A 13473-nucleotide genomic window follows, 5' to 3' on the forward strand; every position below is an offset into this window, starting at 1 on the left:
GCCCCCTGGTGTTATGCAGTAGTTATGACGCCCCCTGGTGTTATGCAGTAGTTATGACGCCCCCTGGTGTTATGCAGTAGTTGTGACGCCCCCTGGTGTTATGCAGTAGTTATGACGCCCCCTGGTGTTATGCAGTAGTTATGACGCCCCCTGGTGTTATGCAGTAGTTATGACGCCCCCTGGTGTTATGCAGTAGTTGTGACGCCCCCTGGTGTTATGCAGTAGTTGTGACGCCCCCTGGTGTTATGCAGTAGTTATGACGCCCCCTGGTGTTATGCAGTAGTTGTGACGCCCCCTGGTGTTATGCAGTAGTTGTGACGCCCCCTGGTGTTATGCAGTAGTTGTGACGCCCCCTGGTGTTATGCAGTAGTTGTGACGCCCCCTGGTGTTATGCAGTAGTTATGACGCCCCCTGGTGTTATGCAGTAGTTATGACGCCCCCTACTGTAAGGCCACGTGAACATGTGTAATTGGTGAGGTTTACATATCAGTATTTGTAAGACAAGAAGGAGTGGGTGATAAATACACAATCTATCCATATCGAAATAATCAGAGAGAGAGTAATATTACACCCAGCAACTCAACAAATTCATTATCAGGAGGACAAAGAGTTAATGCTTCCAACAATTTATTGTACAAATGCAATAAAGTGCAGAGTGCTTCACATGGGAGATTTATACAGTTATAAAATCATAAAGTGCAGGAAAAAGAACGGAGTGACTACCAATAATCCCTTTAAGACCCCCAGAATGTGGTGTATTTATAATACATACTGGCTATAATAATAAATAATAATAATAATGGATCAATGAGTTCAGGAACCAAAACCTCCGGAATAAAAGTGCAGTATTAGGTCACGTGGAAAGTCTGCAAAAGGGTAATGGGACTTCTCATATGGCAGTAAACCCAGGTAACGATAAAAATAATCATCTGAGCCTCCAGCAGATAACAAGTGTGCTTAAGCAGGAGGGTAACAGAGGATATAACACCAAAGGTCACCAGGGTCTCCACACAAGGGATCTCCCTAACGCACGTTTCGCGGGGTTCATAAGTTTACCGACAGTCCCCCTAATGACCTCTAGAAGGTCCAAGAATGTTAAGGACTTCCTTATAAAAAGCCACTATGCACCCGAACCGTCCAACCCTTTTTGTAGTAGAGGTCCTACCGTGGGATGTATACCCTGTGGACACGGGCTTCCCTGCTCCATTGCCTTTCGATGTGACGCCTTCACTTGCTCGGATGGTGCACGCCACTTTAAGATTAATCGTAGGATATCATGTAGCACTTCTAATATTATCTATTACGCTACACGTGACTGCTCATTTATCGTTACCTGGGTTTACTATCATGTGAGAAGTCCCATTACCCTTTTGCAGACTTTCCATGTGACGTAATACTGCACTTTTATGCCGGAGGTTTTGGTTCCTGAACTTATTGATCTATTATTATTATTATTATTATTATCTATTATTATTATTATTATTATTATTATTATTATTATATTTTTTTATTATTATTATTATCTTTTATTATCTTTTATTATTATTTGTTATAGCCAGTATAAATACACCTCATTCTGGTGGTCTTAAAGGGATTATTGGTATTTATTCCTTTTTTTTTCTGCACTCTGTGATTTTTATAACTGAATAAATCTTTTATTTTAAGCACTCTGCACTTTATTTCTTGTATTTGTACATTTTGTAAATTGTTGGAGGCATTAACTCTTTGTCCTCCTGATAATTAGTGGGTGATAAATCCAGCCGTAGAGCCTGTGCTGGTATTAAACGTCTCCTCTGATCGTTCCACTCCTGGTTTTGACTGCAAATACTGATGTAAAATACTGACTAAATACTGAATGTGTGAACGTGGCCGTACAGTAGTTATGGCGCCCCCCTGGTGTTTCACAGTAGTCATGGCGCGCCCTGGTGTTGCATGGTAGCAATGGCGCCCCCTGGCATTGCATGGTAGCAATGGCGCCCCCTGGCGTTGCATGGTAGCAATGGCGCCCCCTGGCGTTGCATGGTAGCAATGGCGCCCCCTGGCGTTGCATGGTAGCAATGGCGCTCCCTGGCGTTGCATGGTAGCAATGGCGCCCCCTGGCGTTGCATGGTAGGTATGGCGCCCCCTGGTCTTGCATAGCAGCTATGACGCCCCCTGGTCTTGCATAGAAGCTATGGCGCCCCCTGGTCTTGCATAGCAGCTATGACGCCCCCTGGTGTTGCATAGTAGCTATGGCGCCCCCTGGCGTTGCATGGTAGCAATGGCGCTCCCTGGCGTTGCATGGTAGCAATGGCGCCCCCTGGCGTTGCATGGTAGGTATGGCGCCCCCTGGTCTTGCATAGCAGCTATGACGCCCCCTGGTCTTGCATAGAAGCTATGGCGCCCCCTGGTCTTGCATAGCAGCTATGACGCCCCCTGGTGTTGCATAGTAGCTATGGCGCCCCCTGGCGTTGCAAGGTAGCAATGGCGCCCCCTGGTCTTGCATAGCAGCTATGGCGCCCCCTGGCGTTGCATAGCAGCTATGGCGCCCCCTGGTCTTGCATAGCAGCTATGGCGCCCCCTGGGGTTGCATAGTAGCTATGGCGCCCCCTGGTCTTGCATAGCAGCTATGGCGCCCCCTGGTCTTGCATAGCAGCCATGGCGCCCCCTGGTGTTGCATGGTAGCAATGGCGCCCCCTGGTGTTGCATGGTAGCAATGGCGCCCCCTGGTCTTGCATAGCAGCTATGGCGCCCCCTGGTCTTGCATAGCAGCTATGGCGCCCCCTGGTGTTGCATAGTAAATACAGGGATGTATATGATGGCTTTTCCTCTTCACTCCATACCTGTGACTGTCTGGCGTCTTTCTGTCCTCACTTTTAGGTGTTCTGGTCCGATTCTTCGGTGTCGCTCGTCCACAAATCTTCCTCTGAAGTTGCAGAGCTTACTTCTAAGGTAATAAAACCGTTGATGCTGTGAATGATGATCGGGCCTCATCCGCTGTCCGGACCCCCAGCGACTGTACATGTGAGGGGCACAGATTATATCCCCCGCACACAGATCTACAGCTCTGGAGTATAATACAGTCAGCGCTGCCCTGTTCGGGAGGGGACGACCCGCACAATAGTGGGGTTTTTTCCTGTTGGTGAGGGGAAGACCCACACAATAGTCGGGGGTTTTCCTGTTGGGGGGGGGGGGGGAGGTCCTGCACAATACTGGGGGGTTGCCCTGGTGGTGAGGGGACGACCTGCACAATAGTCGGGGGGTTTCCTGTTGGGTAGGGGAAGACCCACACAATAGTCGGGGGTTTTCCTGTTGGGGGGGGATGACTTGCACAATAGTCGGGGGTTTTCCTGTTTGGTAGGGGACGACCCGCACAATAGTCGGGGGATTTCCTGTTGGGTAGGGTACGACCCGCACAATAGTCAGGGGGTTTCCTGTTGGGGAGGGGACGACCCGCACAATAGTCGGGGGGTTTCCTGTTGGGGAGGGGATGACCCGCACAATAGTCGGGGGTTTTCCTGTTGGGGGGGGGAGGTCCTGCACAATAGTCAGGGGGGGGGGGGGTTACCTGTTGGTGAGGGGATGACTTGCACAGTAGTCGGGGTGTTTCCTGTTGGGGGGGTCCTGCACAATAGTGGGTGGTTTTCCTGTTGGAGAGGGGACGACCCGCACAATAGTCGGGGGGTTTCCTTTTGGGGAGGGGATGACCCGCACAATCGTCGGGGGTTTTCCTGTTGGGGAGGGGACAACCCGCACAATAGTCGGGGGTTTTCCTGTTGGGGAGGGGATGACCCTCACAATAGTCGGGGGGTTCTCCTGTTGGGGGGGGGTCCTGCACAGTAGTTGGGGTGTGTCCTGTTGGGGGGGTCCTGCACAATAGTGGGGGGTTTTCCTGTTGGGGAGGGGATGACCCGCACAATAGTCGGGGGTTTTCCTGTTGGGGAGGGGATGACCCGCACAATAGTCGGGGGTTTTCCTGTTGGGGAGGGGATGACCCGCACAATAGTGGAGGGTTTTCCTGTTGCCGCTGATCCCTAGATATGATCTGTATAACCGGTGGCCGCTGCTTTACGGCTCCAGCACACGAGCGCCGTGTACCCCCCACAGCCTGCTCCGTGTGACCCCCCCCCGTTTCTGTCCTCGCAGCTTTCTCACCTGTTCTCAGAAGATTTGGAGAAATACATTCCTTACCGTGGGGCCGTGGACTCTTATTCCGTGGACAGACACCTCGTGGATCTGGACTTCGATCACCGGTGAGCTCTCCCCTCTGGCTCTCTTGCCCTTTTGATTCGTGTCATCAGCGATTCTCCAGTGACTTTTGTGCCTCGTCTTCCAGGTTTTTGGGGTCTCTGCCCCCCCACATATTAAAGAGTGACCTTATTAAGAAGTTCTTCAGTACGTCAGCGATCCACCAACCGCTGCAGAACCTAAGTGAGTGCCGGACGCCGCTCCCTAATTCTCCATTTGCTGCCTGTACAAAACCCTGATTATTGGGGTCTCCTCTCCCACAGGTCCCAGCAACCCATCGCATGTGAAAGTGAGCACGTCCGTGGGCCCCTCTATACGGTACGTGGGTCTGAGCGGCGGGGTGTTTTGTGCCGCCCGGCGCTCGCTCGGTGTGATTGGAGGTCGCTTGTTTTGCAGACCGATATGTGGCGTGGCCGGCATCCAGTCTTCCCACAGCAGCATTGCCTTGCACCACAGCGCAGCCACCATGAGCATGTCCCCGTGCTCCGGCTCCACCGCCGCGGTGTACCGGCCTCCACCCGAGCCCACGTCCTCCACCGGGATACCTTCCAGTGTGCCAAGCCCGCAAACTCAAGAGCAGCAGGACATACTGGAGTGGCTCCGAAAGCTGCGCCTGCACAAATACTACGCAGTGTTCAGCCAGCTCTCCATGAAGAAGGTAACAGGGCCAAAAACTATAGCAAACTATGGAGCGGGGGCATCTCCCAGCCCGGTGCAGCCATCGGACCTGACGCTTATGTACGCCGTGTCTGTCTCCCCAGTTCTTGAGTCTCACCGAGGAAGATTTGAACAAGTTTGAGTCTCTGACGATGGGAGCGAAGAAGAAGCTGAAGACTCAGCTGGAGCTCGAGAAGTGAGTGCAGCGCCTGCTTCCTCACCTCCACTTTCATTTCGCACCAGTTCATTAAGCATCATGCTCCCATTTTGATCAATGTAGCACAAAATCAAGAAGTGCAAAAAAGCGGAAAAAGGACTAAAAAACCCAAACTTGCCCAATGTCTGTCGTGTTCACACTCCTGTATGAGCTGCTGCGATGGGTGGGTGTGAGAGCTCACTGGTGTTTTCTGTGTTTCCTCATCAGAGAGAAGTCTGAAAAAAGGTGTCTGAGCTCCGCGTCGTGTGCGTTCAACAGCAGCGGCGTGGCGCGGGTCCCCCCCACCAGCCATGTGGGGCCCATTCACAGTGCCCACTGCACCCATTCTACAGGTAAGCTGCTCCTTCTGGTGGAGACCACATGGACCAGTAATCGGCGAGCGTTCACCTCCGGCCTCTGATGTCATGTCTCGTTCATCTTCTAGAATTGTCCGTAGACGTGGAGCCCGCAGCTTCTCACCTGCCCCAGGAAGGCAGCTCGTCATCGGAGTATTCTAGCTCACCCTCGAGCCCAATGGGACTCCAGACCCGAGAAGAGAGCTCCGATAGTGCAGAGGAAATGGACAGACGTAAGGAGAATACAGTATCGAGGGGGTACAGAGGTATATGGAGGAGGGGGAGGGAGGATAGAGGAGTCTAAAGGAGGAGGGAGGTCAGAGGAGTCTGGAGGAGAGGGAGGGTGGACAGGAGTCTGGAGGAGGGGGAGGATAGAGGAGTCTGGAGGAGGAGGAAGGACAGATGAGTCTGGAGGAGGGGGAGGGAGGACAGTGGAGTCTGGAGGAGGGGGAGGGAGGACAGAGGAGTCTGGAGGAGGAGGAAGGACAGAGGAGTCTGGAGGAGGGGGAGGGAGGAAAGTGGAGTCTGCAGGAGGGGGAGTGAGGGCAGAGGAGTCTGGAGGAGGGAGGGCAGAGGAGTCTGGACAAGGGGGAGGGAGGACAGAGGAGTCAGTCTGAAGGAAGAGGTGGGCGGACAGAGGAGTCTGGAGGATTGAGAATGGAGGACGGGAAAAGTCTGGAGGAGGGAGGACGGAGGAGGAGTTTGGAGGAAGGAGGATAGAGGAGGAGAGAGGACAGAGGAGTCTGAAGCAGGAGGAGGAGGGAGGACAGAGGAGGAGTTTGGAGGAAGGAGGATAGAGGAGGAGGGAGGACAGAGGAGTTTGAAGCAAGAGGAGAGAGGACAGAGGAGTCTGAAGCAGCATGAGAAAGGGGGGGACAGAGGAGTTTGGAGGAGGAGGAGGGAAGGACAGAGGAGTCTGGAGAAGAAGAGGAGGACAGAGGAGTCTGGAGGAGGAGGGAGGACAGAGGAGTCTGGAGGAGGAGGGAGGACAGAGGAGTCTGGAGGAGGAGGGAGGACAGAGGAGTCTGGAGGAGGAGGGAGGACAGAGGAGTCTGGAGGAGGAGGAGGGAGGACAGAGGAGTCTGGAGGAGGAGGGAGGTCAGAGGAGTTTGGAGGAGGAGGAGGGAAGGACAGAGGAGTCTGGAGGAGGACAGAGGAGTCTGGAGGAGGAGGAGGACAGAGGAGTCTGGAGGAGGAGGAGGACAGAGGAGTCTGGAGGAGGAGGAGGACAGAGGAGTCTGGAGGGGGAGGGAGGACAGAGGAGTCTGGAGGAGAGGAGGACAGAGGAGTCTGGAGGAGGACAGAGGAGTCTGGAGGAGGACAGAGGAGTCTGGAGGAGGACAGAGGAGTCTGGAGGAGGACAGAGGAGTCTGGAGGAGGAGGGAGGACAGAGGAGTCTGGAGGAGGAGGAGGGAAGGACAGAGGAGTCTGGAGGAGGACAGAGGAGTCTGGAGGAGGAGGAGGACAGAGGAGTCTGGAGGAGGAGGAGGACAGAGGAGTCTGGAGGAGGAGGAGGACAGAGGAGTCTGGAGGAGGAGGAGGACAGAGGAGTCTGGAGGAGGAGGAGGACAGAGGAGTCTGGAGGAGGAGGAGGACAGAGGAGTCTGGAGGGGGAGGGAGGACAGAGGAGGTCTGGAGGAGGGGGAGGGAGGACAGAGGAGTCTGGAGGAGGAGGAGGACAGAGGAGTCTGGAGGAGGAGGACAGAGGAGTCTGGAGGGGGAGGGAGGACAGAGGAGTCTGGAGGAGGGGGAGGGAGGACAGAGGAGACTGGAGGAGGAGGAGGACAGAGGAGTCTGGAGGAGGAGGAGGACAGAGGAGTCGAGGAGGAGGGAGGACAGAGGAGTCTGGAGGGGGAGGGAGGATAGAGGAGTCTGGAGGAGGGGTAGGGAGGACAGAGGAGTCTGGAGGTGGGGGAGGGAGGACAGAGGAGTCTGGAGGAGGGGGAGGGAGGACAGAGGAGTCTGGAGGAGGAGGAGGGAGGACAGAGGAGTTTGAAGCAAGAGGAGAGAGGACAGAGGAGTCTGAAGCAGCAGGAGAAAGGGGGGACAGAGGAGTTTGGAGGAGGAGGAGGGAAGGACAGAGGAGTCTGGAGAAGAAGAGGAGGACAGAGGAGTCTGGAGGAGGAGGGAGGACAGAGGAGTCTGGAGGAGGAGGGAGGACAGAGGAGTCTGGAGGAGGAGGGAGGACAGAGGAGTCTGGAGGAGGAGGGAGGACAGAGGAGTCTGGAGGAGGAGGAGGGAGGACAGAGGAGTCTGGAGGAGGAGGGAGGTCAGAGGAGTTTGGAGGAGGAGGAGGGAAGGACAGAGGAGTCTGGAGGAGGACAGAGGAGTCTGGAGGAGGAGGAGGAGGACAGAGGAGTCTGGAGGAGGAGGAGGACAGAGGAGTCTGGAGGAGGAGGAGGACAGAGGAGTCTGGAGGGGGAGGGAGGACAGAGGAGTCTGGAGGAGAGGAGGACAGAGGAGTCTGGAGGAGGACAGAGGAGTCTGGAGGAGGACAGAGGAGTCTGGAGGAGGACAGAGGAGTCTGGAGGAGGACAGAGGAGTCTGGAGGAGGACAGAGGAGTCTAGAGGAGGAGGGAGGACAGAGGAGTCTGGAGGAGGAGGAGGGAAGGACAGAGGAGTCTGGAGGAGGACAGAGGAGTCTGGAGGAGGAGGAGGACAGAGGAGTCTGGAGGAGGAGGAGGACAGAGGAGTCTGGAGGAGGAGGAGGACAGAGGAGTCTGGAGGAGGAGGAGGACAGAGGAGTCTGGAGGAGGAGGAGGACAGAGGAGTCTGGAGGAGGAGGAGGACAGAGGAGTCTGGAGGGGGAGGGAGGACAGAGGAGGTCTGGAGGAGGGGGAGGGAGGACAGAGGAGTCTGGAGGAGGAGGACAGAGGAGTCTGGAGGAGGAGGACAGAGGAGTCTGGAGGGGGAGGGAGGACAGAGGAGTCTGGAGGAGGGGGAGGGAGGACAGAGGAGACTGGAGGAGGAGGAGGACAGAGGAGTCTGGAGGAGGAGGAGGACAGAGGAGTCGAGGAGGAGGGAGGACAGAGGAGTCTGGAGGGGGAGGGAGGATAGAGGAGTCTGGAGGAGGGGGAGGGAGGACAGAGGAGTCTGGAGGTGGGGGAGGGAGGACAGAGGAGTCTGGAGGAGGGGGAGGGAGGACAGAGGAGTCTGGAGGAGGAGGAGGGAGGACAGAGGAGTTTGAAGCAAGAGGAGAGAGGACAGAGGAGTCTGAAGCAGCAGGAGAAAGGGGGGACAGAGGAGTTTGGAGGAGGAGGAGGGAAGGACAGAGGAGTCTGGAGAAGAAGAGGAGGACAGAGGAGTCTGGAGGAGGAGGGAGGACAGAGGAGTCTGGAGGAGGAGGGAGGACAGAGGAGTCTGGAGGAGGAGGGAGGACAGAGGAGTCTGGAGGAGGAGGGAGGACAGAGGAGTCTGGAGGAGGAGGGAGGACAGAGGAGTCTGGAGGAGGAGGAGGGAGGACAGAGGAGTCTGGAGGAGGAGGGAGGTCAGAGGAGTTTGGAGGAGGAGGAGGGAAGGACAGAGGAGTCTGGAGGAGGACAGAGGAGTCTGGAGGAGGAGGAGGAGGACAGAGGAGTCTGGAGGAGGAGGAGGACAGAGGAGTCTGGAGGAGGAGGAGGACAGAGGAGTCTGGAGGAGGAGGAGGACAGAGGAGTCTGGAGGGGGAGGGAGGACAGAGGAGTCTGGAGGGGGAGGGAGGACAGAGGAGTCTGGAGGAGAGGAGGACAGAGGAGTCTGGAGGAGGACAGAGGAGTCTGGAGGAGGACAGAGGAGTCTGGAGGAGGACAGAGGAGTCTGGAGGAGGACAGAGGAGTCTGGAGGAGGACAGAGGAGTCTGGAGGAGGAGGGAGGACAGAGGAGTCTGGAGGAGGAGGAGGGAAGGACAGAGGAGTCTGGAGGAGGACAGAGGAGTCTGGAGGAGGAGGAGGACAGAGGAGTCTGGAGGAGGAGGAGGACAGAGGAGTCTGGAGGAGGAGGAGGACAGAGGAGTCTGGAGGAGGAGGAGGACAGAGGAGTCTGGAGGGGGAGGGAGGACAGAGGAGGTCTGGAGGAGGGGGAGGGAGGACAGAGGAGTCTGGAGGAGGAGGAGGACAGAGGAGTCTGGAGGAGGAGGACAGAGGAGTCTGGAGGGGGAGGGAGGACAGAGGAGTCTGGAGGAGGGGGAGGGAGGACAGAGGAGACTGGAGGAGGACAGAGGAGTCTGGAGGAGGAGGAGGACAGAGGAGTCGAGGAGGAGGGAGGACAGAGGAGTCTGGAGGGGGAGGGAGGATAGAGGAGTCTGGAGGAGGGGGAGGGAGGACAGAGGAGTCTGGAGGAGGGGGAGGGAGGACAGAGGAGTCTGGAGGAGGGGGAGGGAGGACAGAGGAGTCTGGAGGAGGGGGAGGGAGGACAGAGGAGTCTGGAGGAGGGGGAGGGAGGACAGAGGAGTCTGGAGGAGGAGGAGGGAGGACAGAGGAGTCTGGAGGAGGGGGAGGGAGGACAGAGGAGTCTGGAGGAGGGGGAGGGAGGACAGAGGAGTCTGGAGGAGGGGGAGGGAGGACAGAGGAGTCTGGAGGAGGGGGAGGGAGGACAGAGGAGTCTGGAGGGGGAGGGAGGACAGAGGAGTCTGGAGGGGGAGGGGAGGACAGAGGAGTCTGGAGGAGGGGAGGGAGGACAGAGGAGTCTGGAGGGGGAGGGAGGACAGAGGAGTCTGGAGGACACCGGTCTCGGGCAGCGGCTCCTTTGCTCCCTATGTTTGTGGCATGTAACCTCTTGTGTGCCAGGCTGTGTAACCCCCGTGTCTTGCAGGTGTGGGGCGGCATATGGACGGCTCGGAGAAGGAGAAGTCGGTGTTGCTGGTGAATCACTTCACCTCCAGCTCCATGCGCCCGACGGCTCAGGTGTTACCGGTGCAGAATGAGTGTGTCTCCAGCTCTTCCAGCCATCACCCGGTCCCGCTGCAGATGGTGTCCGGGGCCCCTTCTCACTTGGGGCCCCTGCACCTGATGAACGCTTTGCACAAGCCGGGGCAGCGCAGAGCTGAAGATCCTCCACTCTTCTCCGCACTCGCTGCTGTCCTCGGAGGACAGGGGTAAGGCTTCGGCCGGATCCAGAGGCGGTATAAAGATGGAGAAGGGTTTTGGCGGCGTGCTCGTGGATGTGAAGCCCCCCTCCGGCCCCTGCAGCCCGGCCAGGTGCTGTCCATCATTCCTGACGGCCCCTCCATGCCACAGACTGCCGGCTTCGGTGTCCGGACCAAAGTGGGGAATCCTCTGTCTGGGGAAAGGACGATAAAGCCGTCTGCGCAGCCGGCCCTGATGGTGGAGGGCAGCGCCGCCTCCTCCATGCCATCCACGCCAGTCTTCCACGTGACCCGCGCGCCCGTGAAGCTCCTCGTATCCTCGTCCGACTCTTCCGTGGTTGGAAAGATGAGCGGCACCAGCATCTCTCCCGCAATAATCAGCCCCCGGAGCGTCCTGTACACCGCCAATACCAAAGTTGCCTTTTCTGCTTTGAGCGGGCTGCCCTGTCGCACAATTGCCCAGCAACTTCTGTGCAAACAGCAATGCCACGTCCAGCAACCACAACGCCACGTCCTACAGCAGCGTGACCAACCTCCCGAGCTGCCCGGCCCCCAGCTCCAGCCCCACCGTCTCCTCCACGTCTGACAACAGCTACTACAGCGGCAGCGCAGCCGCCATGAACATGCAGGCGCCCGGCCACCACCACCACCACCACGCGCACCATCAGCAGCCACAGGCGGGGTGCACGGTCTGCAGCTCGTGCGGCTGCAGCGGAAGCTGTGGGTCGGGGGGCGTCACCGTCAATTACGGGAACTATTTCCAGCACCAGTTCTCCACCCCCTCCCTGTTCCCCTTCTCCCTCCTGCCCTTCAGCCCGGTGTGCAATAACGGCTACATCAACGCCCAGCAATACAACAGCAGCGCGTCATTCCCCGTCGTGCACACCACGCCGTACAGCAACAGCCTGAACCCGGACTCCATGCTGGCGGCCCAGCCCGGATTCTCCCTGCCGCCCATGCACAACTTCATCACTGGCACGGCAGGGGTGTACCAGCCTCAGGGCATGATGGGAACCATGAATGGCGCAACTCACAAAAAGAGCGGGACATTTCATGCTACAACTGCGGGGTCAGCGGCCACCGCGCTCAGGACTGTAAGCAGCCGGCCATGGACTTCAATCAGCAAGGTGCGTACTGCTTCATCCCCGCTCCATTCAGCGTCAATCCTGATACCTGTGCTGCAAGATATCTCATTCCCCTTATTTGCCCTTATCCCCCCCCCCCATAAAATAAAGCAGCCTACACTCCCCTCCAGTGCGATCGCGGTTCCAGCGATGTCGAAGCTCACTTTCCCAGGGTCCACGTGACATTGTTATGACACGCAAGACCAATCCCATCTGTGCCGTGCCGGCTTCCTTTTTTCCCGCCTTCAGATGTTTGAGCAGGAAGTCAGCGCTGCACTCACATCCTGCTCAAATATTTGAAAAAGGGGAGAAAAACGCCAGCGCGGAATGTTGGGAAACTCTGGATTGGCCACCAACCAGCACCGGCTTTCTCCTCCCCGCCATCGGACGTTTCAGCAGGAAGTCAGCGCTACACTCACATTCTGCTGATATATTTGAAAAAGGGGAGAAAGACGACGGCGCGGAATTCTTCAGCGCTCTATTGGGAGACCCAGACGATTGGGGTATAGCTACTGCCCTCCGGAGGCCACACAAAGCACTACACTAAAAAGTGCAAGGCCCCTCCCCTTCTGGCTATACCCCCCCCGTGGTATCACGGGTACTCCAGTTTTCAAGCTTTGTGCGAAGGAGGTCAGACATTCCATGCATAGCTCCACAGATTTTAGTCAGCAGTAGCTGCTGACTATTTCGGATGGAAGAAAAGAGGGCCCATATAGGGTTCCCAGCATGCTCCCTTCTCACCCGTGGATGGTGTTGTAAGGTTGAGGTACCTATTGCTGGTACAGGGGCTGGAGCCCCACATGCTGTTTTCCTTCCACATCCCCTTGTAGGGCTCTGTGGAAGTGGGATCCTGCCGGCCTCTAAGCTCTGACGCCGGGCTCCATCCACAGACCCCATAGCACCTGGTGGATGCCGAGCAGGAGTACCATCAGGGACAAGGCCCTGCATCATACAGGTACTCTGTGTCCCCGGCAGGCACAGACACACTCCGGGCTGGCTGGGTGTTGTAGTGCGCCGGGGACCGTAACGCTAGAGCTAGTGTTCCTACAGTTTACTGGGGGACTTTTTTCTGTGTTGTGGGAACGCAGCGCCGACCCCCGCTGGACCGGCGGCGCTGCTGTGACTTTTAGTTCGCCGGGGACACGCCGACCGCGCTTTTACGGCGGTGGCGTTTATAAATCTAGTCCCCGGCTTTTGCGGCCTAGGACGCCGGCAGCTCCGATTCGTTCCCGCCCCCACCCTGTCAATCAGGGTAGGGGAGAGACGCTGTTTTCACGGCAGCGACGAGGGCTGGAGCCTGATTTACATGCTCCAGCCCTCTCACTAGGCACAGAGGGAAGCAGGCTTCCCGCTCTTAGTCAGGACGCCCAGGGCCCGCCCCCCCTCCTCTCTCAGGACGCCGGCAGCCATTACATGCAGTCTGGCTGGAGGAAGGACGCAAGGCTCTGGGAGACCTGGACTAGGGGGCTTTGGAGATCACACACCCGCTCTTAAGCGGGCGGTAAGCGGCTTTTCAGCTGGCCCCTCTAGTGCCTCAGTGTGTATTAGTGTACTGTGTCACTGGACATATATATATTTCCTTATTGCTTGCACTGTGAGGTCGCTTCCTGGCCTGTTATACCCAGATCGCTCTGAGGAGGCAGCAACATGTCATCCACAAAACGCAAGGCTGCCAAGGCTAGGGCTGTGTACACTGCGTGTGCTGCATGTGGGGCTGCTCTACCAGCAGGCTCCAAGGACCCCCATTGTGTGCAATGCTCAGATCCGGTGCTGCTTCGCCAGCCGGAGTCAGGAGAGATAGTGACCCAGGCTGAGACGCCTGTAAGTCCTGCCCCGGTGTCAGGGACAGAC

General features: G+C 57.2%; 1 protein-coding gene across 1 annotated transcript in view; it reads left to right on the forward strand.

Moving 5' to 3' along the window:
* The window catches only part of ZCCHC14 (zinc finger CCHC-type containing 14), a 33378-nt gene extending 22733 nt beyond the window's left edge, over positions 1-10645 (forward strand). The window contains exons 5-13 of the mRNA XM_075325301.1: positions 2860-2931; positions 4126-4232; positions 4316-4410; positions 4491-4545; positions 4624-4885; positions 4989-5080; positions 5309-5433; positions 5526-5669; positions 10225-10645. Coding sequence (XP_075181416.1) covers positions 2860-2931; positions 4126-4232; positions 4316-4410; positions 4491-4545; positions 4624-4885; positions 4989-5080; positions 5309-5433; positions 5526-5669; positions 10225-10511 — 1239 coding nt within the window. The 3' untranslated portion in view covers positions 10512-10645. The remainder of the gene's footprint in view (positions 1-2859; positions 2932-4125; positions 4233-4315; positions 4411-4490; positions 4546-4623; positions 4886-4988; positions 5081-5308; positions 5434-5525; positions 5670-10224) is intronic.
* Positions 10646-13473: the final 2828 nt, after the last annotated feature.

Source organism: Anomaloglossus baeobatrachus, chromosome 10, assembly GCF_048569485.1.
Source record: "Anomaloglossus baeobatrachus isolate aAnoBae1 chromosome 10, aAnoBae1.hap1, whole genome shotgun sequence".
NCBI classification, from domain to species: Eukaryota; Metazoa; Chordata; class Amphibia; order Anura; family Aromobatidae; genus Anomaloglossus; species Anomaloglossus baeobatrachus.